The sequence below is a fragment of the Acanthopagrus latus genome, chromosome 20 (assembly GCF_904848185.1).
Source record: "Acanthopagrus latus isolate v.2019 chromosome 20, fAcaLat1.1, whole genome shotgun sequence".
In the NCBI taxonomy this organism is placed as follows: domain Eukaryota; kingdom Metazoa; phylum Chordata; class Actinopteri; order Spariformes; family Sparidae; genus Acanthopagrus; species Acanthopagrus latus.
Window position 1 is genome coordinate 14,784,412 of NC_051058.1, and position 15,910 is coordinate 14,800,321.

Genomic DNA, 15,910 nt, shown 5'->3' on the forward strand with positions numbered 1-15,910 from the left:
AGGTAAATGAAGGGGGGTCCATTCTGGATCCAGAACCATCCTCCATAGGTTTTTTTCTCCATTCAATAGTTTTGGAGAAATCCTCCTGATTACAACCAATTATCTACAACTGATCAAACCAGCCAACCAACCAATCATCTACAACCAACCAATTATTGACAACCAACTCCAACGTACCATCTGCAACCAACCAACCAACTAAGCAAACTAACAGACAAGTGGACAAAACCTCAAGATATGGACCTCTGCCAAGGCAGTTATGCCACAGTTGATAGGAGTGGCACAAATGTTTTTTAAAAAAAAGTTGAACAAGCATGCAACTAAATGCAAATGAAAGGAAAAAAAAGGTATTTAAACTCACTGAATCAGGAAAACACTTTGTGAGGACAACACAGCATGGTCAGCACAAAAAACATGTGACATTGGTCAACAAGTGTCACTGATTGTTGCCATAGACGGTCTTTATTTTGGTAACACTGTCTACCCTGTGTTGGAATAATCCAAGAGAAGAATAAGGCTGGTCTAAGCCTGTAGATACACATTTCGTCATGAAACTATTCCCTGACATGTTAGCCATCTTGTCCTACAGGAAAGACACTCTAAACCATGTTGGAGCTAATAAGTCTTGAAGTCAGAACTATCAAAGGCAGGCGGCATGCTAATGCCTCTGAACAATTTCGATTTAACATCTAACACATTGCTTCACCCTGTTACTTGTGCTTTTGGCAGACAACCCTGACGCCTACCAGCAGCATCTGAATTTTGTGATTTCTTAGGTTTTGTTTGATGCTTAAGAAAGACTCATATTTTCTGGCTGTGATTATAGGCATCTCTAAGTCTGAGATGCTATTCTCAAGTGGGAGAAGCTCTTAGTACACTACACTACTAATATGTGAATGCTTTGAGGGAGGAAAATGTCTGTTTAGCCCAGCGGAGAGCAATAACTTTCACAATAACTCACAGAAAGAACGTAAGTAGAGGAGCAGTGGGCAACTTTTAATGGTATTGTCACGCATTCACTTTTAAAAGTTGAAAGTAGTCTTTTAGTCCCTGCCGCTTTTTCTTTTTTTTCTTTGATCACGAAGATTTTGAAGTCCTGCCGACGTATTTCAGCTGTGATTAGTCGTGCACAGGTAGGGAAGTAGTCCTCACTCAGCAGCTAGTCGTAAAGGCAGTTTCAAGTTTTGGCAGACACTGACCCCTTCTCTTAACAATCAAAACACCACAGCAACAAGTGAGTCTTTATAGAGCGGGTACTTGCACTGACAAGACCAGTCAACTTTCCGTTGAGTGCGCCGTTTCTGCTCTTCCTCCCTGTGTGTTTACATCATCTGTGTTCACTGGCATATTTTTCTCCCTCTTGACCTGAATAAAAACAAAGACAATCAGAGTTGACAACATCACAGCGTCGGCAAGATAAAAAACATGTGGAGTGAATAAACAAGCTCTAAAGTTTCCTAGCCTTTGACGGCGTTTCTTACCAGTTGTCATTTTATATAGCTGTGTCATTTTGTGCATAATTCCACGGTGCATTGGCTTGGCTTGATTTGATTTAGGACCTCCACTTTCAAGGAAATTGGGCTTAGGGTATGAAAGTTCACACTTCTTGCCTCCAGGCAATTGATTTTTCTGAGCTTGATTCTAGTGCTGTAGCAATACCCAGTAGTGAGTGTTAGCACCGTGTTGTGTCACTGAGGTCCAAAGATACTCAAACCTTAGTGTGAACTCAGTCTGATTTTATAATTTAAAGTTGGAAGGTAAGAAGTTAAAGTAAGTAATCCGTCAGTAGACAGGAAATACATTTTTATCAAAGGAAAATTGCAAACATTCTTTGTTTTTAGCTTCTCTAGTGCAAAAATGTTCAGCTTTTCTCTGTTTTGTATGATCATATGGTGAATATCTTTGAGTTTTTGTTTGTCAGGGGGAAAAAAGCATTTTTTCTGGCATTTTCTGCCTTACTATAGACTATCTGTAGGCTGAACAATTACCAATTGACTAATTATTAGATATTGAAAATAACAGAATTGATAGCAGCACTTGTTTTATAATAGTTTGGTTCATTGCAAATCATAATAAAATCTTTAACAGCATAAAATGTAGCAATACTAGAGATAATTTTTGTATTTTAAAGATGCAATATGTGACATTTCTGCATTAAAATGTCTAAACTAGGCCTTTGTTGAGTTGTGTATTCAAATGATATTACAACAATATTTAAACACAGAGAAATCCTTAATTTCACTGAAGATAATGGTGTGTTTTATTTAGTCGCCTGTTGCTATAACTCCCTGGCATCATCAGACGATGCGTCATAGAATGAGATGGGTCTGCGAACGTGACTGAACATGTGAATTAAACTTTAACACAATACCTCCTTTTTGAACATTTCTAGTCACATCAGATAGATTTTTATCAGCAGTGTTGGTTGTTTAACAACGAAGACAACAACTCCCATGATTCCACGCTACTTCACAACATCATCAAAATAGGCCTTTTGTTTTCATTGTTTTGATTGAGAGAATTTAGCAGCATAAATAACGTGCTGTGTGTTTAAATGTATGTATATATATATATATATATATATATATATATATATATATATATATATATATATATATATATATATATATATATATATATATATATATATATATATATATATATATATATATATATATATATATATATATATATATATATATATATATATATATATATATATATATATATATATATATATATATATATATATAATGTATCATTATATTTAACTAGGAAAATGTTCTGGCAAAGTCATACATAAGCTATACCACAAAATATATAACAAGATGAGAATTAAAGGCTCCCTCTGCTGATTTTACTCATAAAGGTCAGTTTACAACTATTGAGGAGAACTACTCAGCCTGTGAAAACAGTTTATAGTATGATATCCATTGTGGATCTGGAGAAGCTTTCCACAGCCTGAGAAAATAACCCCTGATGATGTTTGGTTTGGATTTCGAGAATGAACTAAGCACCTATAGGCAGGCAGGGCTCAATAGAAATACACTGCATTACAGAAAGTGTAGAGTCTGGGGTTTTGACCCATAGTAGCTTCCAAAAGTCAAGATATCTTGGCATAAATGGCACTGTACAGTACCACTGAAGACATAAATTGTGAAATCATAACTTGAATTGCCAATAAAAATCATATTAAAGATCACACCATAGAAACATCCTTATGCAGCATCTTTGAGAAAGACTTGACACACCAACCGAATCACTAGAATCAATGTTATCAAAGTATGTTTCCGCAGAACCACAGATAAGTTCAAACTTTACGTGTCCTTATTTCACATTTTCTGTTTCTCCCATCACAATGCTCTGGTGGTGCTTTGGTTAGGGTTTAAAAAAAACATCATGTTTTGGCTTAAAGTACCTGTTTTGTTTGCTACATCTATGGCTGAAAATGTCCCAAAATCTCAAGACAAATTTAAACTTAAAAACACCCAGTTTGGTCACCACAAACAAGGCTGGAGATGCCAGATTTCTAGCCAAAATTATTAATATCTTGTCTCCACAAACTCGACGAGACATTCTCCTGAGTTCTCCTTAAAAATATCCAGTGGTGTCAGGCTTATAAATGTTGAAACACCGCGATCCCTCGTCAAAAATGCCCAGTGATTTCCCACTTGCAAATGAGTTAAAATCACTGTTGAATCACTTCAACAGCATGATAATGCATACACATCAGCCATTAAGGTCTTCAGAGCAAGTACAACATGGCCACATTTTAAAAAACGTCCTAATATTTAAGTTCTGAAGCAGCGCTCTAGATATTCCAGCAACTATTTATGCATGTTTGGCAAAAAAAAAACAGTCTGCTGCAACTTTTTGCTCCTGTCTGCTATTTTTGAATTGTAATTTGGCGATCAGGGAGAAAGCTGTTGATGGCGGTTGGTGTTTTCATCGGAGGGCCATCACATTACAGTTTCAATTAGATGATTTTTTTTTTTTTTTTAAACACCCATGAATAATTAAAAGTTATTTCTCTGCCACGTGCTCTCCTATGTCGCTGGTGCTGAGTGCACACAGTCAGAAGTTATTATTAGACTGAATGTAAGCGGCCCCGTGTCCTCGGCTCTGAGCAGTGGGCACCGAGCTCCTGCATTGAGTTTGACAGCCTTCACACAATATTGTGCAAGGGCGCTCCCTTAGCTTCTCATGCTGGTTAAATGTAATATGGCAGATGGATAGTATTTGCAGGGAGAGCGGGGGTCTCACCCTCCCTCTCACTCTTTTTTTTTTTTCGCCGTCTCTTGCCAGTACCTCAGACATTTCAAGGGGGAGAAATATGTATCAAATTAACTCTTAGCAACAGGGCCTCCGAGCTCCCTGCCCTTGTCTTTTCAGCAATCAGAGCTTTGTTATTTTAGTCTTTCAACCAAAACCAAACTGGATTCAATGGCTTCAGCAATTACCTGTAATTTTCCAACCTGGTGCGCTAGCTTTCACCGGAGCGACTGCGAACAGTGAAAGATTGTCTCTTCGGTTGCTCATTTTAGTGTTCAAGTTAAGTGCGCTAATTCATTTACATCCACGGAGTGGCACATTTGGAAATGTTCACTTCCCAGCAGCAGGAATGTCTGCAGAGATTTAGTTTCTGTCTGTGCACACAACCTCGGAGTCACTGAAACTGGAAACCCCTCTGCAATGTCGACACTCCGACATTGAACCTCTGCTTTATACATCTGACCCATATATTAATACGTCCCTTTCAAGCCAGTTCAGAAGAGACAACTCTGAAGCCCCGACATCTGTTTTCACATTGCAGACTTTTATCCCATTTTTCCATCGACCCCCACAAACTCCCCTTTCCGTTCCCCATCCTGTTCTCAAATCGTGTAAGAAAACTACAGGAGCTCAACTTGACTCCATAAGTGTATATGTGTGTGTGTTTGTGTGAGTCGGAGTGATGTTTCCCCTTCAGAGGTACTGGAGGAGAGAGAACTGCTCGCACTAAAATGCTAATTAAGTGCAGTGTGGCAGACAAGGACACTTGAGAGTGTATGCATTAGCAAATTTTAACTCCCTGCAAACCAAACAGTTTGTTCTGGGCTAATCTCCCAATGATGGAGGCAAGAACAACAGTAGGAACCAGAGAGAGCAGAAAATATAGAGTAGCGTCAGAACATGAAGAGAAGAGGTGGGGAGAGAGAAGCATGGTTTTTCTTTTCATTACCAAGATAACACAGTTTTAGGAGAAGAAAGCATCTCCTCTGGCATCGTTCGTTCGTTTCATCTCCTCACAGAGGTAACATATGGTATCTGTAAGGGAGAGTCAGTTTGTGCTATGCGGTGAATAATTTTGTGGATTAGTATTGGCATTTAAATGCTCTTGGCTTTAAATCTTGTCTGTTTTAGATCTTAAGTACATTCCTTGGCATCCCGCTCTCCCCGCTCAGGCTGGCCTCTTCCCCCGGCCAACACATTTTTGAAACTGTAGAGCTTAACAGGAGAGCAAAAGGCAGCCATCTGAAAAGACCCTGAAGCTGATCTCAAATTACTTTTTAGAGAGATACCACTCAAATCAAACTGATTCTTCCAATGTTGTGATGCCAACAAACCCTTAACCTGAAGTTGGGGTTAAAAACCTTTTTACAATTTTTTTTATTTTTTTTCTTTCCCATCCATTACTTTACAGAGTGGAGGCGTCTGAGGTTAATGTAATTACGGTCTCTGATGGTTGTACAAATTGCAGGCTGGTAGTGTGACACACGCTCAAGTGCTCTGTGGTTGGCTCTAATGTCGTGTTTTATCCACGCTCATTAAGGCGACCTTGGCCAGGTATGTTTGGTTATCGCCGCGACCTTCATGCTGCATCTCTGTATTTCACGTGGGACCACAAGAGACCTTCATGACATCGGGTGGTGGGGGGGAGATATCCGCTAGCTTGAATATCAGGTAATATTTAAACCAGAGTAAAGGTTTTGGAAATAAATACTGCAGCAGTTACTAAGTCATGTCTCTGCCCAGTTGTTAAATCCAGCATTTGTGGCACGTTTATGTTGCCCCAGAGAATCCCGGCTGACATGATAGCCCCCTCTCCCTCATCACCAAGCGGCCTTTAAAAGCACAGCCCTCCCTTCTGTTTCCAGTACAGCTGGCCTCCCTCCAGCTCCCTCCAAGAAGTGGATGAATTCCTAGATGTCTGATAAGCTCCACCAGAACACGATTCTTAATGGAAGAGAGAAGAAGAAGAAGAACAAGAAGAAGGGGGCCAGATGCTATCAGCGCGGTTGAATTGCCTTGCAGTCAGATCAAACATCCTAAAAGTTGCAGGGAATGCTGAATCATGTCGCGGGGTTGTTACACATTTATCTTCTCTGTTGGTTTAATTGAACTTGTTTCTAAGTGAAACCAACTGGCCGCTTCAATGCAAACAAAACATCATTAGCATTGTGAAAATCCCAGTTGCTTTGTTGCTTCCCCCCCACCCCCCCCACGCATTTTCCTTTTGAAATAAAAAGCCTCAAATGAGCTCTTTTCATCCTTATAATTTTGCTCTCTTCCACTCAAGGCACTTTGTGACACCATTAATCACTTACCTCTGTTTGTTTGTCCTCTCTCTTTCTCCTGTTTATCGAGCCAGAGACTGACACACACTCCCCCACCCCACCCCTCATCATGTGTGAAGGTCTTGTTTGTCCCTGAGTGTGTTTGTGTGTGTGCAAAACAGCGGGACCTTCAGAATCGGGGAGTAAAATGTATCTCGCAACACTAGCGTAGCGTGCCAGAGGTGTCTTGATGGCGATGGAGTCATACTGAGCTAATGAAGCTCCAAACCTCAGCTATCGATCCACCTCGCAATGGTGCTTTACAGAGATAACTGAGGAGGAGAGCAGTGTGTGGCCTCACGCGCGCTCTGATCTGTGTGACATCTAATTCTGTGTAATGAACCCTGTGCACCAGAGAGCATGATGGGGGGCTGTCTATGGTAATGACAGGGATAGCATGGCCTGGGCGGCTTTTGAAAAGCTTTGAAACACACTGCTGGTTAGCTCACAGGGCTTTCCTGACATCGAGGAATATATCACCAGAGCAAACGCCTCAATAAAAAGGATCTGAAACAAGGTCGCTTTGCAAAATCCTATACATGTGTTTGAATACATGAAGTGCTTCCCTGTAGTTTCTGGTTGTACACTGTATTTCCATTTCTTGCCTAAAAAAGAAAAAGGGATCCCTTTGCTGTTGATTTTCCATCGTGTGATAAGAACTTTTCCTTACCTCATCAGAAGGTCTAAACCTGCAGTCACATTAGCCCTCTCTCTGTCGGAACTATAACAAAAACACACTGCAATAGATACTGAGCAGTAAAGAGTGTATCAGAACAGTAATATAGTTTGTATGCTAGTAGTGTGGCACTGCACTGAACAGGGCGAGGGCACACAGCTAGAATAATGTCTTTTATTTTCGAGCACAGTGCATAAGTGTTTCTGTCGGCCAACCGAGGCCAGGAGTTGAACAAAGGTTAACTACAACCCATGAGTCTGCTCGCGCGGGCTGGGAACAGGGAACACGTCCTTGAATTTGTCAGTCGTACTGGCTTTCACAGAGAGATATTCACAGAGTTTGTGCGACTGCAATATTAGGCTGCGTTCACACTGAAAACAGCACCACGTTAAGAAGAAATGCAATTTGCTGCGCTGGTGTTGCTACAACAAAAGAACATCAGTAACACTGAAGAGTAATGAGGCACCAAAACAAAGCGGTTTAAAAATACTCTGAGGGTTTATCAGCAGTTGAAAGTTATAGCGCCACCAATCAGTGTTTTGATAATCATGAAGTAAACAGTGATATTATTTAACGAAAAAACGTGAACCAGTTTTTAACTTTTTTGCTGGATGATGATGGTGGCCTTTGAATCAACACTTTTGTTGGGCCAGTGCAGTGGTTATATTTAAACAAATGAGGAGGTTGTAGATATTAAAGCTGCACTAACATCTTTGAGCCTACATTGACATGTTCAGCCTCTTGGGGTCCACGCAACAAGCTATAAACTTCACTGTATGTAATGTGGATGGATTTTTCATGCCTTGAAAGTGAAGTCAATCTGGAAGTGCCTTAAACCTGCACTCTTTTTATAATGGCCAGCAGGAGGCTAATCTACTGCTAAGCTTATGAGAAAATGACCCTACTTCTAACTTGATTTATTAGCTCAGTAAAACGTTTTCTTATGAGTTTATGGTCTCAATCATTTGTTTTCAGTCTTTAAGATCCGTAAATTATGGTCCCAGTTAGAGTCGAAGCTAACTTACGCCCCCTTTTCGTTAGAAAATAGATACGCCTGTTTACAGACCTCCACTTTTGTCCACCACTATCCAACTTGCATTTCATCCCTGTCCAATCTCCTCCCAGCTGTTCTGTGCTGTTTGCCTCTTTGCCCGGGCAAAGTAACATCATACAGATGTTCCAGTCTTCTCGCCAACTGATAATCTGTCCTCAAATAAGCTTTCAGAAAACATGCAGAAATATGGACAAAATGAACGCAGGGTAAAGTCTGTATCTGTATGTAATGTTAAAACAGACGATGAAGAAGGGTATGCTTTTGCGCTTAGTTTACTACCAGGTCGTTTTCATTCAGATCCAGTCAACGTATCCTACACATCCAGCAGAAACGGAGCCACATCAGTATTTGCAGGCAGGTTTGTGGCCACCTGCAAATGAAAGTCCAACACTTGCTTTCCTTTTTACTTTTGGTTTTGATCTCCTGAAGTCCTGGGGGAAATATCGGGCTCTTTTAGCTGCTAAATGCTCCACTGTGTCCACCAGCTAGTTGCTAACTGTGTCTGTCTGCCGCTTGGTGCCGGGCAGGTATTGCACAGTGGGATTATCGGAGCTTTCTGACGGAAAACAGCTGCCTCCTCCTGCCTGGAAAGAACTTTGAGGAGAGCAGATAAGACTGTGCCAAATCAGTACATTTTACTTCTGTGATACTGAAACACTAAAAAGCTTCATAGATCTGAGTGGTAACCCAAGAGTAAGATGACGATTCTCTGTTGGTTCACTACGAGTGACCCCTTTATATTATGTGTAGCCTTTTCATCCATTTTTAATAAATATTGATAAGAGCAGCTCTAAGGATAGATGGTGTGTAGATTGTAAAACCCTCTGAGAGAAACTTGAAATTTTCTGGCTATATAAATAAACTTGACTAACATCTGGGGATTTGATAAAATTTAGTGCGATTGCAGAGGCCATAATTACTCTTCTCACTGAAGTGGTGATGGTTTAAATTCCCTCCATCATTCCTGAGTAATAGGAAGTGTCAAACAAAGCCTTCATGACACAGTACTTTGAACACTCCCCCTGATCCCTGCAGAATTAAAATAGACCTGGGAGGGAAAAAAGAAAAGCTTTTCCTTTTCCATGACCACCTCGGCTGCCGGTGCAAATGAAAATGCCCTTCCCAAAATAGATCATTTTTACCCTTCAGATGTCCACTTTTATTTTAAGCCCGGTGACACCATGCCATCCATCACACCCAGCGTTTCAGATGTGAGCAGCCCCGGGGAAAACACTGATACAATGCAGGGAAAGTGTGATAGCGTGCTGTTGCTGTGTAGTTAGGACCTCTATGGTTAGACTACCACTAATTTCATCTCAGAGTAGCATTTAGACATTTTCTTTGTGTGATTAAAGTGGAAGTCATTCCTCTTTTTAGGGTAAACATTGAAAATGGATGCCCTGCCTTTCCAGCTCTTCCCTCAAATTACCCCTTGACATGGCCAAACATCGCTCCGCATTATTGTCTGCCAGGAAAATGCTTTTCTGAATGCTTCATTGAATGTTTTGGCTGGCTGGAAATTGTACGAAGTGTACCCAGCGCTTTGATCATCTTGACCTGGAAATGCGATAGTTACCCCACTTCACAGGGCTCTCTGACACCTAGGAAACTGGATCTGGTATTCTTGATACATGATCTGCACCGCAGCACTAAAGACTCAACTTCTCCTGTTTCGTAGTCGGCAGAGACTACTGATGGGAACTGGAATTTCACATGGCTCAGACTGAGGCTTTTTTTTTCTCCCACAAGCCACTGGAGTCTCAATACTCAGAGTCTGGTGGAAAAAATGGCCTGCATGATTTTTATGAACGAGATTCCTGCAGCATTACTTGCAATAGAGACTCACAAAAAGGTTTTTTTGTGTGTGTTTATTTTCCATTTTTCTAAAAAGCCAATCAAGGATTTGTGACAAATGTTGTGAAGCTACATACAAGGGTGCACACTTAAAGACATTCATTTCAGGGTTAGCCTTCAGGATGTCCTGCTGTGCTTTGTAGCGAAGGTGGATCATCGATTAAAACACTTTGTTGAAATTAAACATAAAGTCATCGGCAGTGATTTCAACTGGCGGCCCAGCAGGCCACATTCAGCTTGTCAAAGATATCCCATGTGGTCGGCAGAGTTCAGAATCTTATTATTCTCCAACTTTATCCTCTCTTCTGCTTGACCCACTGTCAAACCGCCCAGCTCCCAGACTGGTCTTCCTCGGGAGCTGACAGCGACGCACTAGCCACCCAAAGAAGTTGTCGGAGCGACGCTAAGCTTGTTTATTAGCGGCAGGAGGGGTCACTTGGATTTTTGTTTAAATGCAATTTTTAGGAATTTTGCTTGAGTATTTCCATTTCTTTTGCTAACTTTAGTTACTAGTTACTCCGCAGATTGAGAGTATTCACTGTGATGGGCCATTACTTACTCACTACATGTAACCAATAAGATAATGATGTGGGTGAGAGAGTTGGGAGATGAGATGGGATGCTGCATCACAGCTGCATTTTTTTAGATTCATCAGCAATCAGACACAAAAAGCAACAATGGCTATAAGCAGAAAACTTATGAATATCAGCTCATGATAATCAGCCAGACAAATATTCGCCCTATCCCCAGTCTGTACACAATGGTGAAGGCTAATAAAAATAACATTAATTTTGTAAGAAAGTGAAAAATGTATTTAATTTCAATAATAGGCTAATTAGGCCTGAATACATTTAAACAGTTTAGTCCGCCCCCGCAGTGTCTGCCTAGAAAAATTCTGGCCTTAAGACAAATGTAGATGAATGACCCCTGCTGTAGGGAAAAACCTGCAGAGACATGTATTTCATGTATTTAAGTATGTATTTCATGTATTTAAGGCTGTCATTTTTATTTATTTTTTTCCATCTAAACTGATGACAAGACAGGATGCATCAAGGTGTGGCTGGCTCAACAACATCCTGGGAGAAACCCCCAAATTGTGCTAATGTGGAGTTTAAAAGATTATGGTGTCATTTTATGGTGCATATTTTCGTCTGTCTTTGGTTTATTTTCACATTGTGATGGCATTCTCTCACTGTAACGTCACTCAGACTGAAGCAGTGTATTTCTCACGTCTATAAATGCTTCACATCAAACCTAAATGGACTTGAGCGATCAATCACAAATAAGTGCCGGGGTAGTTTTTTTTGTATTACACGGATTTAATTCATTGTGAAATCACTTCATGTGTTATAGTCCTGAGCAGCGTAATGTGACTGCACTGGCAGCAGTGGTGAAGGCTCGAAGTAAATTACACAGAGCCGGTGTGTGATTAGAGAAGCCGTGGCATGGCTTTTAAAGTTCACCGCCCCTCAGGATATTTGATCGAGCCGCCGGCCTTTGATCAGCGTTAACATTACGGTAACCATGACAGTTTATTTTCAACTTCCAAAAAAAGACCATTTGTGTCAGAAAACAATCTCCCCTTCTTCTGACACCTTGGCACGCTGCAAAAGAAAAATGTCAGGGTCAGTGATGGGCCATTAGCCCAGAGTGAGTTCCTTTTGTGCTCTGAGATCCATTTAAAACACCTTTTTAGTCTTCAACAGATGGTACTGTGCCACAGCATCCACAGGCCCTGACCTGGGCCTTAACTTAAAGACGTTTCCAAAAAAACCACAGGACATACAACACCGCAGAGGAGCGAGACTGTCTGCCCAGAGAGTGACTGACACCATGAATGTGTAATAAAGCGTTCACCTGCTTAGCACGGCTGTATTGTAATGCCTTGTACATTTGATTGACTACACAGTCACCCTCTATTCATCTGTATTATACCCTTTTCTTTTTCATGGAGGTCGCTCCGCCGTTGCTGCAAATGTCATAGTGCTTTAATGAGAACTGCGCTGTAGCCCACAATGGGAGCTTTTCAGCCAGATTAAATGTATCACTGTGCTGAAACTTTCCTTCCCTCTCTCCCCCCCTTTTGCCCCTATTGTGACACAGTGGTTTTACAGAGCAGCTTGTTGCTGAAAAACAAGGTTAAGAAGATCAGTATCAAAGGAGGAGTGTTTTTGTGTGGCTTGCAGGAGAGTCTCGCTTCAGGTTTCCACCTGAAACACAAAGGTGTTTTCTTACCTGATTTGTATTCATTCACACAATGAGTGGACCTGCCTCTCTTGTTTCCAAGTAAGGAGAGTCCAGACGAGACTTTTGTTCGCCCTATCATCGGATACGTGCATGTTGCTTCCTCCAGTACGAGCCTTGGAGCCCAGCCACAGGCTTTGTCCTGGATGGATTTTTTTCCTGCCCTTTTTCCTCTTCTTTGTTGATCTTGTGTGTGTTCTAAGAAACCATTTCAGATAAATGTTTCAGCACTACTGCTGGTTTTTTTCTTTTCTTCTGGCTCCTGTGTTATTTCAATAATACCAAGCCTTGTCACCCTGAAATTGCCTCGTCAGAATCCAGAAACCACAAATTAGCAGTTTAAAGTGTTTCCGTCTATAAGAGCCACGAGTTCAGTCCATTCTGGCCCATGTTGTGCTGTCAAAACTCAGATAATTCTGTCTGTACAGTGCTACCATACATAATTAATTTGGTTGGTTCAGCTGAGGTCAGTCCAACTGCTGAAAGCATGACGTAAGTAAATGTTTTTCTTGTTTCACTTTTTCAGGGGTTTTTCCTGACCGTGTCCCCGGAGTCAATCCTGAAGGTGGCGAAGCACGCGTCAGATAACAACAAAATCTTCTGCATGAACCTCTCAGCACCTTTCATCAGCCAGTTCTTTAAAGAGCCCTTGATGAAGGTCATGCCTTACGTCGACATCTTGTTTGGCAATGAGACGGTAAGTTGAAACGAGACACGTGTGCGTTCAAGCCTCTTTCACCACATATGCTGTTTTCCAACACGTTGTTTGGATTAAGATGTAAAGTACATGTGTTTCTCTGTGTATGCTTACATTTATCTACTCAAAGACGTTTGTATTTTTAGTTGTGTGTTGTTTGTTTTTTTTATAGTGGGACGTCTCTAAAACCTCTTTGGTTGAATAATTGTTTCAGGAATCATGTTTTATGTCATGAATGCTTCAAAGACCAGCATTTATTTTCCTCCAGATTTCTTCATTTATGAAAAATACATCACTTAAACCATGCCAATATCTGCCATAAAATGTTTTTACAACATAATTTTTTTTTAGCCATGCTAGCAGCAATATCAGACTATTGGCCAGTCAAAGGCTGTTGGCTGGATTGACATGAATGTTGCTCTGAGGATGAATCCTTATGGTTTTGGTGATCCATTGACTTCTGCCATGAGCTTGACTATTTGGGTTTTTAATTTCTGAATTAAAATGTCTAAAATGGCAAGACCTTTGTTATATATTTTGTTGAGTTGTGTACTTAATTATCCTAAATATTTATTCAAACCATGAGAGATCCTAATTTTACTCAAAACAGGCGACTTTCCCATCCCCAAGCACTTCCAGGTTGTGTTATTGCCGGCTCCGCTGTTGCAAAGACAACTGGATCGTTTTCTGTTTTCCTCAGAGTCACAAATAACAACAGAGGACGAAACGTGAGTTTATTCAATCGTTTAGTCTATGATAGAAATGTGAAAGCAGACAGAATTGGTGCCACACTGCAACCCTTGGATTGGATCGCCAGTTAATCTTCCATTTCCTGGGAGATTTCCTGCCTGGTGGCAGACAAAATTGTTGTAGTGAAGGCGCAGTTTATGGCAAGCAATCAAAATGCCCATGGTTTCATTATTCTACAGTATATTCAGTACTTTGTGCAATCATTTACTTTATAATGATAAATTAGGCAGGAAACTTGTGTATTGGCAGTTAAAGCTAATGATGTGTTTCAACTGGTCACCTGTCGCTGTAACTTCTGGGGGAAACATCAGATGAGAAAGACAGAGAGACTAACTATACCACGAAGAAAACTTTAAAACATCACCTCATCCGTGAACACTTCAGCCTGTGTCACGTCACGTCGGACAGATTTTCACTCTCTTCTTTAGAGATGAAGACAGCAGCTCCCATGATCCCGTGCTACTTCACTGAATCGACAAAAATGCATCCGCATTTACCTGAAATATCACGCCAACTATTGATTGGATTGCCTAAAAATGTGCATTCACAACCCCGGCAGGATGAACTGAAATCATTTTGCCAATCTTTTGATCTCCTCTAGCGCCATGATAAGTCTAAACTTTGAATTTGTAACCAGATACTTGCAAATGTAGCTTTTTAATGCCATTTATAAATGTTATCATGCTAACACTCAAACACACAAGAATCCGGCCTGCCATCAGCTAAATTAGCATTTAATGTTTGTATGAGATGCAAAACCCAGATCTAAATGAAGATTAGATGCTTGTGAGTACTTCTGTTGTTATTAAAAGACATTGGAAGGATTGTGCAGTCTTGTCGGCAGTATGAGTGCCTTATAGTTTAATACTATATCCTCTCACCTTGTTTAAAGCATCAATCAAGGTGCCATGTCCACTCTTTCGCTCCACTCATCGCTCTCATTGCTCCTCAGTATCCATTTAACTTCTCACTTATCACTGCCCCATAAAGGGATGAATAAGAATTAGCCTGGTAATCACTCATCTCAATCGCGTCACCATTTCATGCCGGTTGATCCATTGATTTTTTTTTTCTTTTTCTTTTTTTTCGCGGCTCTGTGGAAGCGAGTAGCTGGTTGGAGGTCAAGCTGTGGTCACAGACCGTGGTGCTGCTGGGAAGTATCCTCTAACAGGCCAGCTGAGTTTAACTTGGAGGCACCGCCTGGACAAACTGCACCTTCAGGGTGGAGGAGGAGGAGGACGACAAGGAGGAGGAGAGGAGAGAGAGAGGGGTGGAGGGGAGTGGATAATCACTGGACTGAACTCGCCTCCCCACTGCTAAAGCTACTAAACAGAGCCCTGTCTTCGGGTTAGAGATGGGGTCCACAGACCAGGACAGAACTGGAAGGAACTGCTCAGCATTTGAGGATTTATTGCTGTGGCTGACTTCAGCATTTTCCTTCTTTTCTCTCCTCTCCCCAACATAAGACCTCCCTTTTACATATGCACCCCTCTCTCTCTCTCGCTCTCTCCCCCTCGCTCCTTAATTGCTGTGAGGAGCGATTCTGTGTCTCCTAAACCACGGTGTACATTTTGCAAGCGTTATGTATTTTCGGGTGGGTGGTACTGTAACTGTTTGCTTAAGAAGTTTGCTCACACCTCCAGTCATTACACTTTAATGACTCCGGATAATTGCAATGCATGTTTGTTGAGGGAGATTATCTTTCGGAGTCTCTGTCAGGGCTTGCTCTCAGGAATTGAACCCGACTAAGTCCGCCAGAATAGGAGATTCAGTGGGAAACAGAGCAGATATTCACTGCTCAACTGCCTCAAGCAGTGAGGTCTTCCAGGGTCTATATGGGACTAATGCCTGTCCAGAGTGTTTTGACTCCTTCTGGCCTTCCTCTGTGTCGACTGCTGGGAGGGGGGGGAGCGGGGAATGACTGCTCATACAGTCGAGCCCGAGACCTCCCATTGTGCACAAGCCAGACAAGGTTGGCGGTCATGCAGTGGTGCATGGTGAGTGACAGGCAACAGGGCCGCCTCACCCACGCTCGCCCA

At 41.4% G+C, this 15,910-nt stretch overlaps 1 protein-coding gene across 7 annotated transcripts in view; it reads left to right on the forward strand.

Annotated features, from left to right (window-relative positions):
* The window catches only part of LOC119010015 (adenosine kinase-like), a 111,829-nt gene that overhangs the window by 66,964 nt on the left and 28,955 nt on the right, over positions 1-15,910 (forward strand). For all 7 annotated transcript variants that reach the window (XM_037081821.1, XM_037081824.1, XM_037081822.1 and 4 more), the window contains one exon: positions 12,951-13,121. In XM_037081821.1, coding sequence (XP_036937716.1) covers positions 12,951-13,121 — 171 coding nt within the window. The remainder of the gene's footprint in view (positions 1-12,950; positions 13,122-15,910) is intronic.